This window comes from Plasmodium relictum (genome assembly GCF_900005765.1).
Source record: "Plasmodium relictum strain SGS1 genome assembly, chromosome: 9".
In the NCBI taxonomy this organism is placed as follows: domain Eukaryota; phylum Apicomplexa; class Aconoidasida; order Haemosporida; family Plasmodiidae; genus Plasmodium; species Plasmodium relictum.
Genome location: NC_041687.1, coordinates 544,854 through 566,529, shown reverse-complemented (window position 1 = coordinate 566,529; position 21,676 = coordinate 544,854). Strand labels below are relative to the sequence as shown.

At 18.2% G+C, this 21,676-nt stretch overlaps 6 protein-coding genes across 6 annotated transcripts; 3 read left to right on the top strand and 3 right to left on the bottom strand.

The window, feature by feature from the left end:
- Positions 1 to 372: 372 nt before the first annotated feature.
- ASF1 (alternative splicing factor ASF-1, putative) lies at positions 373 to 1,143 on the top strand (the record flags this gene model as incomplete). Its single annotated transcript, XM_028676598.1, has 1 exon — positions 373 to 1,143. One exon carries the CDS (start codon positions 373 to 375, stop codon positions 1,141 to 1,143), a length of 771 nt encoding a protein of 256 aa, XP_028533071.1.
- Positions 1,144 to 2,337: 1,194 nt separating this feature from the next.
- Positions 2,338 to 3,222, bottom strand: PRELSG_0916500 (conserved Plasmodium protein, unknown function; the record flags this gene model as incomplete). The annotated part of the gene is made up of 1 exon (XM_028676597.1): positions 2,338 to 3,222. The coding sequence occupies one exon, from the start codon at positions 3,220 to 3,222 to the stop codon at positions 2,338 to 2,340; it is 885 nt and encodes a 294-aa protein (XP_028533070.1).
- A 3,909-nt stretch (positions 3,223 to 7,131) lies between these two features.
- On the top strand, positions 7,132 to 10,098 carry PRELSG_0916400 (ATP-dependent zinc metalloprotease FTSH, putative; the record flags this gene model as incomplete). The annotated part of the gene is made up of 1 exon (XM_028676596.1): positions 7,132 to 10,098. The coding sequence occupies one exon, from the start codon at positions 7,132 to 7,134 to the stop codon at positions 10,096 to 10,098; it is 2,967 nt and encodes a 988-aa protein (XP_028533069.1).
- Positions 10,099 to 11,085: 987 nt separating this feature from the next.
- PRELSG_0916300 (AP-4 complex subunit mu, putative) lies at positions 11,086 to 12,617 on the bottom strand (the record flags this gene model as incomplete). The annotated part of the gene is made up of 3 exons (XM_028676595.1): positions 11,086 to 11,310; positions 11,406 to 11,594; positions 11,727 to 12,617. 3 exons carry the CDS (start codon positions 12,615 to 12,617, stop codon positions 11,086 to 11,088), a joined length of 1,305 nt encoding a protein of 434 aa, XP_028533068.1.
- Positions 12,618 to 14,088: 1,471 nt separating this feature from the next.
- Positions 14,089 to 19,128, bottom strand: PRELSG_0916200 (ubiquitin-protein ligase, putative; the record flags this gene model as incomplete). The annotated part of the gene is made up of 1 exon (XM_028676594.1): positions 14,089 to 19,128. One exon carries the CDS (start codon positions 19,126 to 19,128, stop codon positions 14,089 to 14,091), a length of 5,040 nt encoding a protein of 1,679 aa, XP_028533067.1.
- A 1,269-nt stretch (positions 19,129 to 20,397) lies between these two features.
- Positions 20,398 to 21,330, top strand: U2AF1 (splicing factor U2AF small subunit, putative; the record flags this gene model as incomplete). Its single annotated transcript, XM_028676593.1, has 1 exon — positions 20,398 to 21,330. One exon carries the CDS (start codon positions 20,398 to 20,400, stop codon positions 21,328 to 21,330), a length of 933 nt encoding a protein of 310 aa, XP_028533066.1.
- Positions 21,331 to 21,676: the final 346 nt, after the last annotated feature.

Here is a 21,676-nt window from a genome sequence, read left to right as displayed (position 1 = left end):
TTTTTTTTTCATTTAAAATGTAATATTTTCCTTAATTTTGTATTATTATAGTTCTTAAATGAATATATTGAACTATCAAAGAATCTAAACTAATATTCATTTCTTTTATAGAATATTTAAAATATTTTTTTCCTTAAATAGGAAATAATTCTTACGTAAAAGAAAAATTTTCAAAACATATCATTTTTAGTTTATAAGCAAAATAAAAAAAAAAAAAAAAAAAAAAAAAAAAAATATTAATTAATAAATTGAAAAAAATATATATTTTTTTTAATATTTAATTTTTTTTTTTTAAATTAATTTTTAATAAATTCTTTTAAATGTTATTTAATTTTTTTCTGTGAAGTACATGTAAATTTTTTTTTTTTGAAAATGAAAAAAGTGAGCAATGGGAGCAGATTATATGTAGGAAATATACCTGGTTCTGCAACAAAACAGGAAATAATTAAAATTTTTGAAGAACATGGAAAAATATCAGATATTGATATAAAATATAACAGAAATAGTAATGGGACAAACTATGCATTTATTGAATATGAAAATCCCAAAAGTGCTGAGAAAACAATTTTGAAAAGAAATGGAAAGAAGTTTAAAGGATATATGTTAAAAGTTGAGTATAGCATTGAAAAAAAGAATAAAGAGGCAAACGATTTCAATAGATCTCAATACAGAGTTGTTGTAAAAAATTTACCCAAAGTTTTAAAATGGAAATCAATAAAAGAATTTTTATCAAAAGCAGGTAAACTTATTTATACACATGCTGAGAATGGTATAACAATAGCAGAATATGAAGACAAGGAAAGTATGCTAAAAGCCGTTAACACATTAGATAGAATAATTTACAATTCCAAAAAAAAAATGTATGTAAGAGTTCTTAAAGACATACCTTATGATGAATCAGACATTGATGATAATATAGAATATAATTTTTCTCCTTTTAACAAAAATGATAACTTAAATAAAAAATTTAATTTTTTTTCATCTAGTACTTCAGCAAAAGTTAATAATTACAATGATATAATAGATGATAATAGTAATAATAACAGTAACAATAATAATGCAACAATTAAAAAAAATAAACAAAATTGTGGATACAGTACAAATAAAAATGTAAAGTATGAATCTTTTAAAGAAAAGAATTAAGAACATAGTAATTCAAAATAAATAAAATAAAAAAATTACTATTAATTTTAATAGAAGTTATAAAAGTACCATTTATTCTATTTTCATATTTGATAAAAATTTTAATAAATATGAAGCAATTACTTTTTATATAATTTTTAAAATTATTATATTTTGTTTTATTTGATTTTATTGTTTTCATTTTTTATTTTTTAAATAGTTTTTTTCTATTTGATCGAAAATATGCAGATTCACACTTTCATTTTTTTTATTTATAATAATTATTTTTAGTAAAATGTACTTTTTTACTCCTTTATTATTAATATTATTTAATTTTTTTTTTTTTTTTTTTAAGTGTTATAAAAGAAAAAATATATATATATATTTTTTTTTTTTTTTAAATGAAAGAACATTTTACAATAATTTTATGCAATGATTTCTAAATCCGTTGGATTTATAAAAATAAAAAGAATTATAAAAAATAGAATTTCTTTATTTTTAATAAAAGAATTTCTTTTATATTATACTTTTTATTTAAATTAAAAGCAAAAGTGCTAGATTGAGGAGAAATAAATCTTTATATATTTATGACAATATTTTTACAAATATGATAAAAATAAATGATTTATTTAAAAAAATTATTTATAAAAGCATAAAGAAAAAAAACAAATAAGGTGGAAAGGTTATATATTATTTGAAATATCAAGCTATGTAAAAAGTTAATTTAGACTATTTCTTTTTTTTTTATTTAAATAAAAATTAATATAAAGCAAAAAATACATAAGATATATAATTCTTTTTCTTTCGATACATATCTATTTAAAAAAAAAAGGAAAAAAGGAAAAAATTTCAAATAAAATTAAAAATGTATTTTCAGATGCACTTTTATAGTTTTTAAATAATTATGGGTATAGCAAAATTTAAGACAAGAATAATTTGGAAATTTGAAAAAAAAAAAAAAAAAACGAAAAAATTATCAAATTATTTGTTCTAATAAAAATTTATTATGCTTCATATGCACACTTGAATAATAATTAACTTTTTTTTTATTTATTATAATTACATTTGCTATAAAAAAATAATAAAGATAAATAAGAATTTAAATCAACGAAAACAAAAAATTAAAAAAAAGAATAGTTCAAATTTTTAACATTCGAATCATTATAACGCTTTTTGTTTTTAATTAAAAAAAAGGAAACATAAAAATATAAATGTTTAGTTATATTGCCCATATATGAAATTTTCATTCATAGCATTAGAAAAATTATTCATGTTATTTAAATTATTAATTTGGTTGAAACTATTAACAGTATTTATATTATTAAAATGATCAAAATTATTCATTTTGCTTATGTTATTTAATTCTTCAATATTACTTAAATTATTCATATTATTCATATTATTCATATTATTCATATTATTCATATTATTCATATTATTCATATTATTCATATTATTCATATTATTCATATTATTCATGTTATTCATGTTATTCATATTATTTATTTCGCATATATTTATATATTTTTTATAATCATCATCTGTATTTAAGTTATTGTACTTATTGTAATCGTTTAAATACATATTCTTCTCATAATTTTTATTTGATTTCATATCATAAATAGCTTGCATACTTTCATTTAATGCAATATAGCTATTGGAGTTTTCATTTTTTTTTATATAAGAATCATTTGAGTTTAAATCATAATTATACAAAGAAGTATTAAAATTATTATTTAAATTTATATTATTTTCAGAATTATTCATAGTAGGAACAACTTTTTTTTGAATAGTCCTATATACACGAACTTTTCTTTTTTTTTCTATATCTTGTTTTATTTTCCTCATTCTCCTTTTTAAAATTCTCTCATACTGTTTATCGTTTACATATATTATCTCATTGCCAATATGTTCTTTATTATTATTTGTATCATTACCATTTATTTCATTTGTGTTAATTAAAGAATTTATTTTAGTAATATCTAATGAATGTTCCATATCTTCATTACTATTTTTATGCATGGTGTTCAAGTTATTTGCTGCTATTTGTAGAGAAATATTATGATGACTATTAATATTCTTACTATATTTTTTATTCATTGATTTGATTTTTTCCATATTAATAATAAATAAAAAATTATACAAATAAAAAAATATAAAGTTTCAATATAATATCCTTATTTTCTTTTAAAATTATCAATTTATAATTTTTCATAAAATAATTTATGAATATTCTAAATATGTTTTCATCTTATTCATATAAAAGTTATTTCTTTATATATATATATATATATATATATATATATAAATTTATTTTTTTATTTTCAAATTATACGGTATTGTATATGTAAGCTTATTATGTTTATATACTTAGAATAAATAAGTATACAAGAAAATAAAATAAAGAACATATATAAAAACTAAATATAAAGATTCTAAAAAAAAAAAAAAGTTTTAAAAATATTTAAAACTAGATAAAGTAAAAATGAAAGAAAGCAAATATATAGAATTAATAATTTAATATCTTTATCATTTTATTTCTTCATAAATGTAATATTAAAAGTTCCAGTATGCTGTTTTTATTTTATATATAAAATATAAAGATTACATTAAGGGTTACTGTTAAAAATAATAATTATTTTTAAAAGTTTATTCTTTTTAAATTAAGAGGAATATACATGTATATATACGAATGAAATAAAAAAAAAAAAAAAAATTTTTAAATTACTTAAGTGCTAAGGACAAACTTAAAAAAATTATATAATTTGATGATCATAAACAAATATATATCAATTACAGTTGCATATATAAAACACAGTAGACAAAAAAACAAAAAAAAGAAAGATGTGAACTAGTAAATTTATTTGTTTTTATATATTTTAGTGTGCATTAAAAATTAAGAAATTATTTCATAATTTGGCAGATCATCATTTTTTTTTGTAATATTAAAATTATAATTTTTTTTAATTTAATTTCATTAGATAAAAAGTAAGAAAATAAACATAAGATGAAATTTTCTCATAATAATTAAAAAAAAAAAAATTCGTAAAAATATATATTTTAAATTATTTTTATATACATACATTATATGAAAATTTTATTTAAATTACAAATTAGAAAGAAAATAAAATTTAATTTTATTTTTTTACATGATCTCCAGTACAATAATAAAAATAAAAAAAAATAATATATATATATATATACTCAATTAAAAAGTAGTTTTTTATAATTTTACTAATAAGTAAATTTTAATAGATTTGTTCTTATATTTTAATAACCGTAATTGTGCTTTTGTAGTTTAATATATACAAATACTTATATATATATAATTTTGAAAAAAAAAAAAAAAATAAAATAGAAAAATTATATTTTTTGCATGTTCAAACCAATAACTAAATAAAGAATATAAATACAAAATAAAATTTTCCATTTAAATAAATGTTTACATATTTATTTTTTTCTTTTATTTATTTAATATAAAAAATATTAAAAGAAAGAATAAATATATTTTTTTTTTTACATCTTAAAAAAAGATAATAAAAAAGTGTTATATTTTTCTCTACGTATTAATTTTTTTTTTTTTTAAAAAAATAATTTACTCGGATACAAAAATTAATTATGTAGATAAACAGAAATAAATTATATATCTATTTAAAAAAAAAATTTATAAAAAAAGGCTTTTGGTATTTTTTAAAGTTTTTAAAAAATTATGTAAGTCATTTTATAATGTGCTACATAAAATAAAAATTATATAAACAATTAGATAATTTATTCTTTTTTTTTATATATCTGAAAGCATCTAATTGGTAGTTTCATACTGAGCTACTTTTAAAAAATTATATCAATATGTAAGAATAAATATTTATATATATATATTTTTGTTATATATAAATCCAAATAAATTTTGAAAAGGAAACTTTATTAAAAGAAATAAAAAAAAAGATAGTAAAAAATAGAAATGCATAGAGCAAAAATTAATTAGATATTCAATACAATAAAATTTCATTCTTTACACAAATATTGTCTTTTAATAATAGTATGTTACAATAAAAAACAAAAATTCTCAAAGAAATTAAAATTTAATATTAAATATCTCATTTTTTTGTTATTAAGAAAAAGGAAACTAAACATCTTTTTTTCATTTTAATAAATATCTATTAACTTTTTAGTAATTTGAATTATTCTTTTATCTTTTTTTTTTTTTTAAATAATAACGAAGGAAAATTATTTTATTTAAAATAAATATGCATATATTTTTATTTTATTATTATTTTTTTTATATGAAAATATTCGTTTGCTTATTATATTTAGGAAAATTAAAAAAAAATGCGTTTATAATTGAATTTCGTTCTAAAATTTATTTTTAAATTTTAAAGAGTTGTCATTAATCTTTATGTGTAGTATATATAATGTAACTTAAATAATATAGGTATATTTTTAAATTTAAATACTTTTTATTATTAAAAAATGAAATAATACTTAAGATACAAATAAGAAAATATTCATAGTAAAATTAAAATTATAAATAATTATTATGATATATAAAGATTGAAAAAAAAATACTTTATAAAATAAAGTATTGCATAAAAATAAAATAAAATAAAATAAAATAAAATAAAATAAAATAAAATAAAATAAAATAAAATAAATAAATAAATAAATAAATAAATAAATAAATATATATATATATATATATATATATATATCACTAAAGTATCATCTTTTTTTATATTTAAAAATAATTAAAAATTACATTTTACATACAAACTTATTTATATCTTTTATGTAATTTTTTTAATTGTTTATTTATAATTCATTATTTAATTCATAACATCCCATTTGTTCGTTTGTTTTATTTATTATTTACAAAGGAAGATATGTAAAATGTATGAAAAACTAAATTTTTGCAATATTTGATGATACACATTTAATATCTCTTTATGAAATAAAAGATACGAAAATAAAAATTAAGAAAATATGTAAAATAGAATCAATTTCATTAAATCTTTACAAAATTGTTTGCTCAGAATGCAATATACATTAAAATTAAAGCATAACTATAAAATGTAATAAAAAAAAAAAAGATAAATAAAATGAAATATAATTGAATACATAAAAATAAAATGAATTTTTATAAAATAAAGTGTTTTTCCTAAGATATTTATTACTAAATATAAGACATTTGTATTTCAGAAAATATTAACTCTAAAAAACTAAAAAAAAAAAAATAGAATAAGTTAAATATTACCAGAAATAAATAAACTTTTATTATTTAAGAATGCATTATTGTCTGAAATAAAAATTTAAGAAATTAAAATGAAGCTAATCTTATCCAATAAATTAGTACTTCTAAATATATAAGATTAAAGAGAAAAATATATATATACAAACTAATGTACACAAAAATAATGAATCTTTGATTATATGTTGCATATAATCTTTAAAATTTTAAACAATTTTAATATTTTCAATACATAGAGAAAAAACGTGATTTTGCAAAAAAAAAAAAAAAAATATATATATAAATAAATATTTATACATACTTTTTTTTCCCCTTTTTAATTTATTATTTTTATTAATATATATATATATTTCTCTAATTTTTTTTTTTTTTTCAATTCATCTTAAACTTTTTTTTTTTTAATTTTCTATAAATTTTTTTTTTAAAGGAATTTAAACAATTATGCATGATATTTCTTTTATTGAATTTTATTTAAAAAATATAATATTAAACAAATATATTGATAAAGATGTAATTATCATATTTAAGTATAAAATATGAAGTTTTACTTTGATTATATTTTGATAACATAGTATAATCGTATTTTTATAGTTGTTCTTATATCGTTTCATTGATAATAATTTTTTATTTATCTTTTTTTATTAATACCGAAAAAATAATTAATTATATATATATATATATATATATTTTTTTTTTTTTTTTTTATAATGATTTGATTTCATATTATATTTTTATTTAAAGTAGTATATATATATTTATAAAAGAAAATGCATAAACTGTTTGTAATAAGAAAAAATAAGAAATTTTTATATAATGAAGCAAATGTTTTTAATAATAAATGGATAAATAATTTTCGTAAGAAAATAGAATTAGAAGGAAATGAGAGAAAATATAGTTCTTTATGTGTAAACCATTTGAATAAAAATATAAAAAATATAAACGAAAGTGATGTATGCAATGATAAAAGTTCAGAATATAGATTTTCTTTAAATTCATTTTTAAAATTTATTCATAAATGGAAGAAAAATAATTTTCATTTTGAAAATGAGTTTATGAAGTACATCAAAATATACAATAAAAAAATAAATAGGGATGAAAAAATTTATTATAGAAATAAAGAAAATAATTTTGTAAATTATGAAAATATAAAATATTTTTTAAATAATTATTTACTATTAAATAGGATAAATGACAAAAATAGAAATTATAAAATGAAAGGAAATTTTTTGAGTGAGAATAAGTTAAACGAAAAATATATTTCTTTTTTTGATAAGTTTTCAGATAAAAGTAAAGAAGATATAAAAAAAATTCTTAATTTTTTGAAAAAAAGCAAATTAAAAAAAAAAAACATTTCTTTTTTTGGGAATATTTTGCGTATTAATAAAAGAGATAAAATAAATTTATTTGAGTTTTTGAAAATTTATTTTACCAAAGTTCCTAAAGGATTTGAAAGATTTGAAGACAAAAAATCCTCTCCTAATTCATATAAGCCTGAAGATGAGAAAAATAAAAAATTTGATAATTATTTTTTTTATATATTTTTTTTGTTGCTATTGCTCTTCTTATTATTTGTTGATTCTAATAGCCTATATAATGAAATAACCCCAAATGAGTTTTTTTACAATTATTTATCTAAAGGATATGTAGAAAAAATTAAGTTAATAAATAAAGATTATGTGAAAGCTTACTTAAATACATATGGAATAAAAAAGTATCATTTAAAATATGTATGTTTTCGAATTGGTAATAGTGATAGTTTTGAGAGAAAGGTAGAAGAGATTCAAAAAGAAATGAATATAAATAGAGAAGAAATAATAGAAGTACAGTATATGAATGAAACAAATATATTAAATGAAGTAAAAGGATATATTCCAAGTATATTATTTTTTTTATTATTAATTTTTTTATTTCAAAAAATTACATTAAAAAATGTAACGAATAGTGGTATGGATAAATTATTTAAGTTTAGTAAAATATCTCCTATCAATAAAAACAATTTTAAAACGGATATAAAATTTTCTAATGTAGCAGGTATGAAACAAGCAAAAGAAGAAATAATGGAATTTGTAGATTTTTTAAAAAATCCTGCGAAATATGAAATATTAGGAGCAAAAATACCAAAAGGAGCATTATTATGTGGAGCTCCAGGTACAGGAAAAACTTTATTAGCAAAAGCTGTAGCAGGAGAAGCAAATGTTCCTTTTTTTAATATAAGTGGTAGTGATTTTATTGAAGTATTTGTTGGAATAGGTCCATCTAGGGTTAGAGAACTATTTGCTCAAGCAAGAAAGCATGCTCCTTCGATTATTTTTATTGATGAAATTGATGCTGTTGGAAGAAAAAGATCAAAAGGTGGATTTGCAGGAGGTGGTAATGATGAGAGAGAAAATACACTAAATCAGATGCTAGTAGAAATGGATGGGTTTCATACCTCTAATGATAAAGTAGTTGTATTAGCAGGAACTAATAGAGTAGATATATTAGATCCTGCTATTACAAGACCGGGAAGATTTGATAGAATTGTTAATATAAGTAAACCAGATATTAATGAAAGATCAGAAATATTTCAAGTTCATTTAAAAAATTTAAAATTACATGATACACTAGATATTAAAAATATTAGCTATATTTTAGCTTCATTAACTCCAGGATTTGTAGGGGCAGATATTGCAAATGTTGTTAATGAAGGGGCCATTCAATGTGCGAGAAGATCTAATTTGTTAGGAGTTCAAATAAAAGATTTTGAAGTAGCCATTGAAAGAGTTATTGGTGGATTACCGAAATCTTCTTCTCTTATTTCACCTCTTGAAAAGAAGATTATTTCATATCACGAAACAGGACATGCTCTAATTGGTTGGTTTTTAGAATTTGCAGATCCAGTTTTAAAAGTTTCTATTATCCCAAGAAATAATGGTGCTCTTGGTTATTCACAACATTTAAGTGAAGAAATTATGTTGTTCTCACGAGAGGCAATATTAGATAGAATTGCTGTAATATTAGGTGGAAGAGCAGCAGAGGAACTATTTATTGGAAAAATTACTACTGGTGCTATTGACGATTTGAATAAAGTTACACAACTTGCTTACTCCTTTGTTTCTCAATACGGTATGAATAAGGAAATAGGATTAGTATCCTTTCAACCTAATTCTAATAGTGAATATAATCTATATAGACCTCATTCTGAATGCTTAGCTCACTTAATTGATAATGAGGTTCGCAATCTTATAGAAACTCAGTATAAAAGAGTTAAATCAATTTTATTAAAAAATGAAAAACATGTTCATAATTTAGCTAATTTATTATATCAAAAGGAAACAATTTCTTATCATGATATAGTTAAATGTGTTGGAGAAAGGCCTTATCCAATTAAATCAAACTACGAAAAGTTTGTAAAGGCAAATCCATACAAGTTAATACCTGATGGTACAGAAGAAAATGCTAATAATAAGAGTGAGATAAATAAAGACGATATAATCAATGAAAATGATTCAAAAAACAAAAATGTGAGAATTGATGATATTGACAAAAGCAGTAATAGTGAAATAAAAGGAGAAAATGATATAATTATTAATGACGAAATAAATGAAGTAAAAAGTAAAAATACAATAAACAACTCATGTGAATTAAATGAAGAAAATAATATCCAAAATAAAGTTAATAAACAGATGGATATTAATAAAAAAGTCGATAAAAACAAAAAAGATAATAAAATATCAAATTCGAATATAAGATAATTAAGGAAATATAAAAATATAATGAACAATATATTAATATATAAAAATACGTCAATATTCAAAACACTTCTTTAGAAAGTGAAAATAAAAGTGTCTAGAAATAAAGATAAATTATGAATCAATAAAAATAAATGATAGTATATACATGTAATAAGAAGTAAATATAGGATATATATAGAATGTGATTTCATAATTATTTCAAAAAATATTTAATGTTATAGAAAAAAAGGAGAAGAAATAATGGAATTTTTAAATTGATTTCTCTATTAAAATGGTAAAAAAAAAAAAATAATTATAATTAAAAACAAAGAGAGATCTTATAGAAATAAGAAAAAATTTAGTTAATCGAAATTACTAAATTAAACATATTTTTGATCTTGTATAATTTTAATAGATTAAAAAAATTATGCTTAATGTCTTTTTATAAATAATTTAACATTTTATAAAATTTTAATTTTTCTTTTTTTTCTTTTAAATTATAAAAATATAAATTCTAATTAAAATATATAAATATTTAAACAGTGTCTCTTAGTGTCCACTCTACATTTTAATTATATATATATATAAACATATCAATTTTTTGTTTTATTAATTCATTTTATTTTAATTATATTTGTGGATTATATTTAATTTCGCTTTTTTTTTTATTTAAAACAAATATAAGATATTAAAAGGAAAAAAAAAAAATGTTCAAAATGAATTATGTAACTTTACATTAAAAATCTTTTCTCTATTTATATATGATCCCCTCTCTCCCCCCCAAAATAAATTATTTAAGAAGAAATTATAAATTATAAGTTTTTACAATAAAAATTTTCCTTTTTCTTTTTTTGTTTTTTAGTAGAGTTGTAATGTTAAATTATGGATATAAAATAAAAAAAATAAAAAAAAGATAAAGTTTTTTTTTTTTTCTATAAAAATTTATTTAATAGTTAACAATATATAGTATATTTTCTCATATATAATGTTTCTATTATTTAAATAAAATCAAAGTCTGTATACATAAGATGATGATTGAGTAATATAACGAACCCATCTATGGGTATTACTTGATTTATAATTTTCGATAATTCGGAGATACTTTATTCTAAGTTTTGATAAATTAAACATTGGAATTTCAAATAAAATATAAATTGGTCCAAAATCACGCTTAGAATATACGTAATTTGGAGATAATGTTATTTTTGATCTTATGCTGTATTCATTTTCCCCCTTCAAAAAAAAAAAAAAAATATGTATATATGTGTTCATTTTTTTTTGAGCAGTCATTCAAATATTTATATAATTAATATATATATATATACTACCTTAAATTTTTTAATAGTCCATAGTAATTTATGCTCATTTGATAAATACTGAGCTGAATACAATTCATTATTTGTATTTAAATTTAGATGAACATTTGTTATATGCTTACATAAATTACAATTAACAAAAACATTGGTACATGTATATTGAGAAGGAATATCTAATCTTATACGGATACTTAACTCTACCTAAAAAAATACCATATATATATATATATATATATATATATATATATATATATATATATATATATATATATATATATATATATTATAAATGAATTATTTTATTATTATTATCATCATCATTATATATATTACTGTATGATTTTGATTATATATAATATTAGCAAATATTTTGAAAGGCGCTTTAAAGTTATTATTTATTCTATAATTCATTAAAACGCATTCACCATCTGGTTGATATAAAGATATGATTTTTTCTTTCTCAAATTGTGATAAATTTACTAGATGATTAAAATTACAATCATCAATAATGATATTATTAGAATTATCACTATGAATATTCTTTATATATAGATCGTCATTAAAAGCTATTTTTATATAAGGATTCCCAAGTAAATAAGACTTAATTTGAATTATTCCATCTATATAAGAATAAATAATTTCACTGTTTGAATTCATAATTAAATTAATTTTTTCCACAATATCAATAAATATTTCATTTTTTTTATCATTAATCTGTATAGGCTTTTGAGAAGCATTTGAAGGTAAGGTATTAGAATTTTTAATAGAAAAATTAGATAAATTAGCAAATTTTTTATTCGTGCTAGTTGTAGCTATTTCATTATGAATTAAATTTCTTATATATTCTGTGTTGCTATTTTGTAAATAGCCATAATCTATTACTTCATCTATTATTTCATATATTAAAATAAAATTCATTCGAATTATTTCTTCTGTTATTTGCCCGCAAAAATCTTTAAAAATTTTTAATAATCTATTTAGTAATTCAATTAAGTAACTAGGAGATATGTTAAATAAAGAAGTAAGAACAAAATATAAACTATTATTTTTTAAGTAGGTAAAATTAATACCATTTAAATAAAATAATGGAGGTGCATCTCCTTTATATAATTTTACATTTCTAAAAAAAATTTCAGCACTACCTTTTGTTATATCTCCTCTAAAATCTCTATTAATAATTGTATCCCCTCTTGGAGATAATATATAAAACTGGGATATAACCATTTCTTCTTTTAGTTATTGTTAAAAATATATTTTCATTAAAATATTCTTGAGAAGATTTGAAAAAATAATTATAACCCTATTTTTAGTAATTTTCATCAAAGTTTTGAAAAATTTAAAAAGAAAGGTTACAGCATTTTTCTATATTCAGTATAAAAAATACTATTGTTCAGAATCAAAATAAAAAGATTAAATTATTTCTTCAAAATTTAAACTTACATTATATTTATTTGTAATATATAACATTACTCTTTCGTTAAACGCCTAATTAAATATTAAAAAAAAAAAAGTATTTTTTTTATTTAAAGAAAAGGACAATAAAAAAAAAAAAATAAAATAAAACATTAAAATAAGAAATAAGTAAAAACCAAAAAAGAAAAAAAAAAAAAGGGAAAAAGAAAAAAGAAAATTAAAGAAAAAGGAAAATGGAAAAGGGAAAAAGGAAAAAATAAAAAATAAAATAAAAGGAAAAAGAAAAAATATATTATTTATCTATGTGTAAATTCTTTACTTAAAAAAATGTAAAACAAATAGAATATTTTTTTTTATAAAAAATGAAAAAACAATTTTAAAAATGATAATCTTTACTTTTCTTAATAATAAATAAAAATAATATTTAATATAAAAGAAAAAAAATAATGATGAAATAAAAAAAAGAAATAAAATATAAAAAAAAAATTATATATATATAAAGAAACGAAATAAAACAACAAAAAAATTAAATAATATAAAATGAAATATAATAGAATGAAACAAAAATATAAATAATTCATATAAAAACAATAATTTTTTATTTTAAGTGGAAATATAAAAAAAAAAAAATATTAATATGCTACTAGAATCTATTTTATGTAATTCTTTTGTCAATATGCTACATATTAGAAGTATATTTTGCAAAATTTTCAATTTTTTATATTTCTTTTAATATATATGTTTTATTTTATTGAAAAGAGTATTATTAATAAATATTATGTGAAAAGTATTTATATATTAGGAATTGGATATTAAGAGATATACCCATTTTTTTTTTATATATATCATCTTAATGTGTTTAAAAAAGTTATTTTTATAAAGTAATAGATATTTCATATTTTATACTATAATTTAAAAAAATAGATATTAAAGAACAAAAAAGAAAAGTGAAAAAAATATATAATGAAGTTATTAAAATACAGAAAAAAAATTATTTATGAAAATATATACAAAATTAAGTGCAGTAACAAAAAAGTATAAAAAATTATTTACATTTAAAAAAATGAAAATAAAAAATAACAGAAATTTTTAGGTAATGAAATAATATACTAATAACATTAATAAAACATATGTTAATGATAAGTGTTCTATATTTTAGTAGTTATATGAAAATATTGCAATAACAATGAATGCAATAGAAGTAGTAAAAATGTAATTTAAGTAAAATAGACGTATATAAAAAAAAAAAAATTTAATCAAAATAATGCTTAGTAAAATTAAGTTAGCTTAAATCAAAACCTTGTGTATCATTTATAGCTGTTATTAAATTTTTGTATAATATTTCTTTTGATAAATAATCAGGTAATTTTAATAAATTCACACAAGTTGATGCAGTTGGCAATCTATTAAAATCTCTTACTCTAAAAATACAAAATTTGGGATTAAGTTCTTGAAAACCTAATAGAGGAGATCTAGAGCAGCTAGTTACAAACATAAGAAACAAACTTTTTTCTTTTGCTGAAAAATTTTTTAAAATTTCAAATAAATGTAAAACAGTTTGGCTATTTTCATTATAACCACCACCATATACAACATTTTTTCTTAAATCATCTACATCGAAGCATTTATCATTTCCTGATATTAATGTTTTCAATTCATGTGCACTAAAAAGTTTAAACCATTTAGCAGGAATTAGTTGGGATAATCCTTTTAAAAAATATTGAGTTTTTTTTTTTATCAATTTATTGTATTTGTAATTTATGTATAATTTTATATATAATTTCTTATTTTTATCATTCACAACTACGTTACGTCCATTTTCAATTAAGTCAATACACTCTAAATCTTCTTTATCGTAGTTTATATTAATTGCATTTTCGTTATCTTCATTTGAAATATAATTATCATTATTATTATTATTTAAAATATCATTTTCTTCATCATTTGTATATGTATTTCTTAAATTTGTATTTTCTCTATTTTCGTTTGCTATATTTAAATTTAATGTATTTCTATTTGATGATATATTTGTACCATTAATAACGGCAGGATTGTCTATATATAAATTATTTTGAGAAAATGAAGAAAGATTCCTATTGAGTGTGTTAATTAAAACATCCAAATTATCAATGATATTAAAAAAATTGTTCATATTTGCATAGTGGAAAGTATTTTGCGTAAAGAAATTACTCACATTGTTTCTATTATTATTATTATTTAATATATTTTTACTTAATAAATTAAAATAATTTTTAATTTCTTCATATTTTTTTATACTACCATCTGGAGATCTTTTTTCGTATATGCAAAATGTTAAAGATAAACTTTCTACATTCTTTGTATTTTGAACATATAGAAGACTATTAAAAATATTTTCATCAATAAAGTATAAGTCATTTATATCAATATTGTCGAATAGCAAGAGATTCAAAAAAACTTTATTGAAAACAGATTCAATTAATATTCTTTCGTAAATAGCTTTTCCTACTATCTTTCCTGAAAATTCATATAAATTTAAATTATCATTTTTGTTATAAGTTTTTGGAAATAGAGTATTGTTTTGAATATTCTGAAATAAAATAAAATTATTATGAAATACTTCTCTGCATAATAAAATAATAAATTCTTTAAATAACCCCCCTCCATCTATACCTGTTTCTTCATTTCCATTTTTATCAATAAAAGCTATTCTAATATTTTGTTTTAGTTGGACTGAATCTAATGCGTGTAATGCAACGAAAGCATCCTCTAATATATTTGTTCTTCTAATCAAGTTATGCTTATTTTCAAGAAAATTGTATCGTGAATCATCTCTTATACTCTCTTTGCTCTTATTACGAAAATGATAAAATATTAATATTCTATCATCAAATGGTAAGGTAAAGGGAGCATTTCTTAATAAATAGTTAGCTAATACATTCACATACTTTATGTTATTATTCAAATAAATATCATTTTTTTCTATAAATAAAGAGGAATCTTCATCATAACTGCTATTGTTGTAATTTATATTATTACTTTCTCCAATTATATTAAATCGATTTTTTAATAAATTAAATGTTTCTTTTATAACAAAAAAGTCTTCCTCAAATATATTTATATAACTATTTACTTTATACATTTTTTTTAATAATAAAGGTAAAACATAACTCAATCCTTTGTTATCATTATTGTATAAATAATAGTTAATCATATTAGATGTATATGATGAATCATCATAATTTTTATTACTTAAATTATTATTCTTCACATTATCATATAAGTCATAATATATATGTATATTATTATTTTCATTATTGTTCTCATTAATATCATAATATTTTTCACTTAAATTGTTAAATTTATCTAAATTATCAATATCATCGAGAATTTTCTCAATGGCAGAATTCATAAAATTATTACCAGTGTTGTTATTAGTACTACTACTATAATCAATATCATTACTATTAATTTTATAAATTTCTTCTTTATTATTGTTTCCGATATCTTTACTATAATTACATATATCTTTTTCTTTATCAAAAGAGGATTCTATCTTCTGAAAATTTAGTACTGATAAATCAAAATAAGATTCAGAAAACTCCGAATTTTCTATCTTCTCTATATTTTCCTCTTCTTTTTCGTTCATCTCCTTTTCGTACTCTTCATCTTCATCATTATATATGTCCTCATCAGCAATTTCTTCTATTTCCTCAATGTGTTTATTTTTTTCATTAGTATCTCTATTTCTTAATTCGTAATGAATTGTGCTTATAGATCCCTTTAGCACAATCCATAATGATAATACTAAAAGTTTACAAGTTTTTTTAAAACACTTATTCATCATAAAAGTTTTTGTAAATTTGTAATTCTTTATATCTATTAATTTATTATACATATTAACTATAATATAATAATAGAAAAGAAAACAAAAAGAAGAAAAATATATAGATATAGAAGTGTTATCAAAATAAGGAAATGACAATAATTTTCGAAAAAATAAAGTGTCATTTAGTTTGCAATCATAAAACCAGAATAAATATATTTTTTTAATTAAATATATGTGAATATTATGAGAAACTAAAATTTTTTTTACTCTTAACAATATTTCGTTATTAATCAAATCATGTCCTTTTCCTTTTTTCTCTCTTTTACTAATTAAATTATTTAAGGAAAAAAAATTTTTATGAGTGGGATGAATTATACTTGAATTTCTTTGTGTATTATTTGAAGGCTTTAAAAAATGTTTATTTTTATTTTCTCTAAGATTAATTAAGTTATTAATAGTAAAATTTTTATGTATATTGCAACTTGAAAAACTACTCCTGTTATTATCGTCTATGTTGTATTCATATGTTTTTTTTTTTTGATTAATGCTATCATATTTTATATTGATATCTACATATGAACTTTTACTTATATTTTTGATATAGTCATAATAATTTCTATAACCTTCATATATTTGTATATGTATACTTCTAAAAGGCAATAAAAGAAATAATAATGCATCTAACTTGTTAAAATTTGACTTTTTGCATATATATATAAGAGAGTCAATTATATTTTTATTGTAATAATAACCCATTTCTAAATATTTTTCATTTCTATGATTATTATTGAATTTTTTATTATCTTTACTAACTAATTCATTTACTAATGATTCACTTTTTTTTTTTGTTTGACTATTTAAGACATCATATTTATGTAAATCATTAGAGTTGTTTTTTTCATCCGCATTACTTTTAATATTGTTAACCATATAAATATATGGATGATAACAAAATGGTAAAAGCATATAAAGTTCTAATAAAATGTCTAAGACATTATCATCTAATAATTCATTGTTACAATAAACAAAAAGAAGTAAATTTTTAAATAAATTAACTCCTGATACATTTTTACCATCAAAAGATTTTTGATTAAATAAATGAAATTTATTATTACATATTTTTATATTGGAGAAATTATAAACTAATTCTTTCATTATATCTACATTTTTGTATGTGTTTTTAATTATTATTATTAATAATTTTTTTAATATTTTTAATTCATTTTTTAATTCGATATCGCAAATAAATATTTCATAAATCTGATATTTAAAAAAAGATATAAATAAGTAATAATGGTCTTTGATAAAAGGTATATTTAATAATAAAAAATCTAAAAGTAAATTAATTTTATACTTTAAATCAATTATATAATCTTTTTTTAAATCGTTTCCTTTTATTTTTATTATATAAAAATACAAAAATATCATATCACATATATATATCATTAGTTTTTTAGAATTAAACATAATAATATTTTTATCCTTGTAAGATAAATAAATTTTCTTTATAACAGTAATTAGTCCTTCTATATTTAAAATTATGTATTCACTAATTTTTTTTAATGATACTACTATATTGCCACTATTATTGTTGTTATTATTTTTTTCTTGCATTCTTATTTTTTTTGCCAATTCCTCATTAAATGAATTATTTAATATAAAATTATATAAATAATACAAATGTGAAATTATATTGGTATCTTTTTTTTTTTTTTTTTTATTACTATAATCGCACATATAACTTTCGTTTTCTGCTGTTTTTTCCTTTTTATAAAATTCATTATATATATTTAGATTACAAATGTAGTAATTTCCTAATAAAATATCCAAATGGTTTATTAAAATTTTTATTTCTTTCTTATGTCTATGATAAAATTTATTTTTTATTACAGGATTACAGATATCTTTTTTTTTAACAATTTCTTCTGAATTTTCTTTATTTAACTTTCTATATTTATTTTCATCAAAGCTGTCATTTTTATTTTCATTATAATTATTTAATTGACTTTTTTTTTTTTCATTATTTGTTTCATTATTCAGATTTATATTGTCATTTGTAATTATATTATCCTCATCAATATTATCTACTTTATTATATAACTTTAGTATATCTAATAATTTTCCTATTGGTGCATATATGTTATCAAAGTTCATACACTTATAGTGATTGTAGCAATTCAGTTTTGAATAAAGAAAAGTAGATTGTACTGAAAATTCATATAAACATATTTGCAAAGCTTGCCTATAAATAGTTGGTGATACTATTTTCTCTAATAAAATTATATCATTTATTCTTTTCGAAAGAACATCATCTATTTCTTTTCTTCTATTTTCTACATATTTTTTATAACTAACAAAGCAAGTTATAATTTTAATAGCATTTCTTCTTTTTGCTAAAGTTAGATTTATTTCTTTTTCTTTTTTAGCCTTTTCAATAAAGCAATCTTTATTCAATATAACCTGCTTTTTCCCACTTAAGTTAATCCTTCTATTTTTACTTTCTCCATTAAACATATTTTTTTATATAAATATATCTATATTCATATATTTAAAATTAAAAAAAAAAAAAAAGTTTCATCGAATTTTTAAATTTTACTTTAATATACAATAAACAAAGAATTGAGTAATAAAAAAAGAAATATGCATTAATTTTTTTTTAAACAAAAAAAAAAAAAAAATGAAAATAGAAAAAAAAAAGGTTTTATTACTTTCTAAGATTCAATGAGACATTTGTACTATTTTTATTAATTCATGTCAAATTTGAATAAATGTTAGGAATAAAAAAAGTAAAATAAAATGAAAATTTTATAAATTATATACATTAAAATAATACTATTATGATAAATATAGTTCTTATTATCTCTTTATATATTTATTTTAAATAAGATTGTAAATAAAATATAAAAAAATTAAAATTAAAATATTAAATGAAATTATTAAAAATTATAATGTTCAAAAAAAAAAAAAAAAAAAAATTAACAATAAAAATTAAATAAAACAACTTTATATTTAATCTATGCATTGACGTACAAAATTAAATTTTTTCGAAAATATATATAAAAGAGATTGAAAAAATAGTTTTCCTTTTTAAAAATACTTTAATTTATTACATTTTTTTATTATTATTCTAATTTTCTATTAATAAAAAAAATGAAACTATAATTCATAAGAAATACTACATTATATTTTTTAAATATTTAATTTTTTATTTAAATTAAGTGTGATATTAAAGCATTAAAGAGAAATATGATTACAAAAATTTTTCATATATCTAAAATTAAATATATTACATATTTTAGCAAAAAAAAAAAAAAAAATTTCTATATTATTTCTTTGCTTTATTGAATATTTTTTAAATATTGCATATGATATAATTTTTCTGACATATATTGTTATAAAGAATACATACTTTTTTAAATATAAAAGAGTAGAAATATATATATTAGAATTTTTTTTTTTTTCTTTGATGATTCCATATTTTAGAAAAATAAGTCAAAATTAATTTTTATTTAAAAATTTATATATTTTTACAATATTATTATGTATTATTAAGTACATACTATTTTATAAGATTAATATATTATTAAATTATATTAATGCGTATAAGTATTTTATAAAAATAATATATATATTTATATTTTTTTACTATAATTTTGTATGAGCATATAATAATTTATATGTACAAGTACATGTAAATTATAAAAAGAAATGTTTGAATGAAAGTGAAAATAATCTTTTTTTTTTTTTTTCTATTTTAAGCCAAAAAAAAAAAAAAAAAAAAATATGGCTGAACATTTAGCTCGTATTATAGGAACAGAAGAAGATAGAGTCAACTGTCCATTTTTTTGGAAAATTGGAGCATGTCGTCATGGAGATCAATGTAGTAGAAGTCATTACAAACCAAACTGTTCTCAAACTTTAGTTATAAGACATATGTATGATAATCCACCCATAGCTGTTGCTATTGCAGAAGGACAAATGGTTGACGATGAAGTATTGGATAAAGCAGCTGATCATTTTGAAGAATTTTATGAAGAAGTTTTTGAAGAATTAATGAAATATGGAGAAATTGAAGACATGGTTGTTTGTGATAATATAGGGGATCATATTATTGGTAATGTTTATATTAAATATACACATGAAGATTATGCTGAGAAAGCTGTTAAGGAACTAAACGGACGATTTTATGCAGGTAAACCGTTACAAATTGAATACACACCTGTTACTGATTTTAGAGAAGCCAGATGCAGGCAATTTGTAGATGGCCAATGCAGAAGAGGAGGATATTGCAATTTTATGCATATCAAACATGTTCCTAGAAGTGTGAAAAGAAAATTATATAGAAGAATGTATAAAAAATTTCCTGAATATAGAAAAAGAAGAAGGAGAAGTGATGATTCAGATGATTATCACGATGGCCATAGAGAAAGAGGTAGTAAAGATAAATATAAAAGAGACAGATATAAGGAAAATCATCATAATGGTAGGCGTAGAAATAGGAGTAAAAGTAATGATTATGAGGATGAAGATGCTGATAGGAGTTGTAAATATGCAAGGAGAGAAAACAGTATAGAAAGAAGAGAGAAAATTGAAAGATGGAATAAGGAAAGAGAAATGAAAAATATGTTAAAAAACAACAAAGATAATAAGAAGGAAGAAGATGAAGATGATAATAATATAAAAGATAGTAAGGAATTAGACACTAGAGATGATTAAATCCCCCTACACAAAAAAAAAGAAAAGTAACAATAAATAAGGGTTGTTATAGCAACATAATAATATGAAAAAAGTAGGAATTGCATTTATATAAAGTAGTAACAATAAAGCTATAGTAAAATTAGCAAAATGAAATATTAATAATAATATAATAAAGTATTAATAAATATTATAGTAAAATAAAATTATAGTAAACAGTACATTTAAATTAAAAAAAAAAAAAAAAAAACGGCTAAATAATAAAGATAAATAAGATAAAATAACATAAATTATATTTTTTATATTAAAAACATAAATATAATAAAGAATGTGAGAAATTTTATAAATATAAATAAAATTATTATAA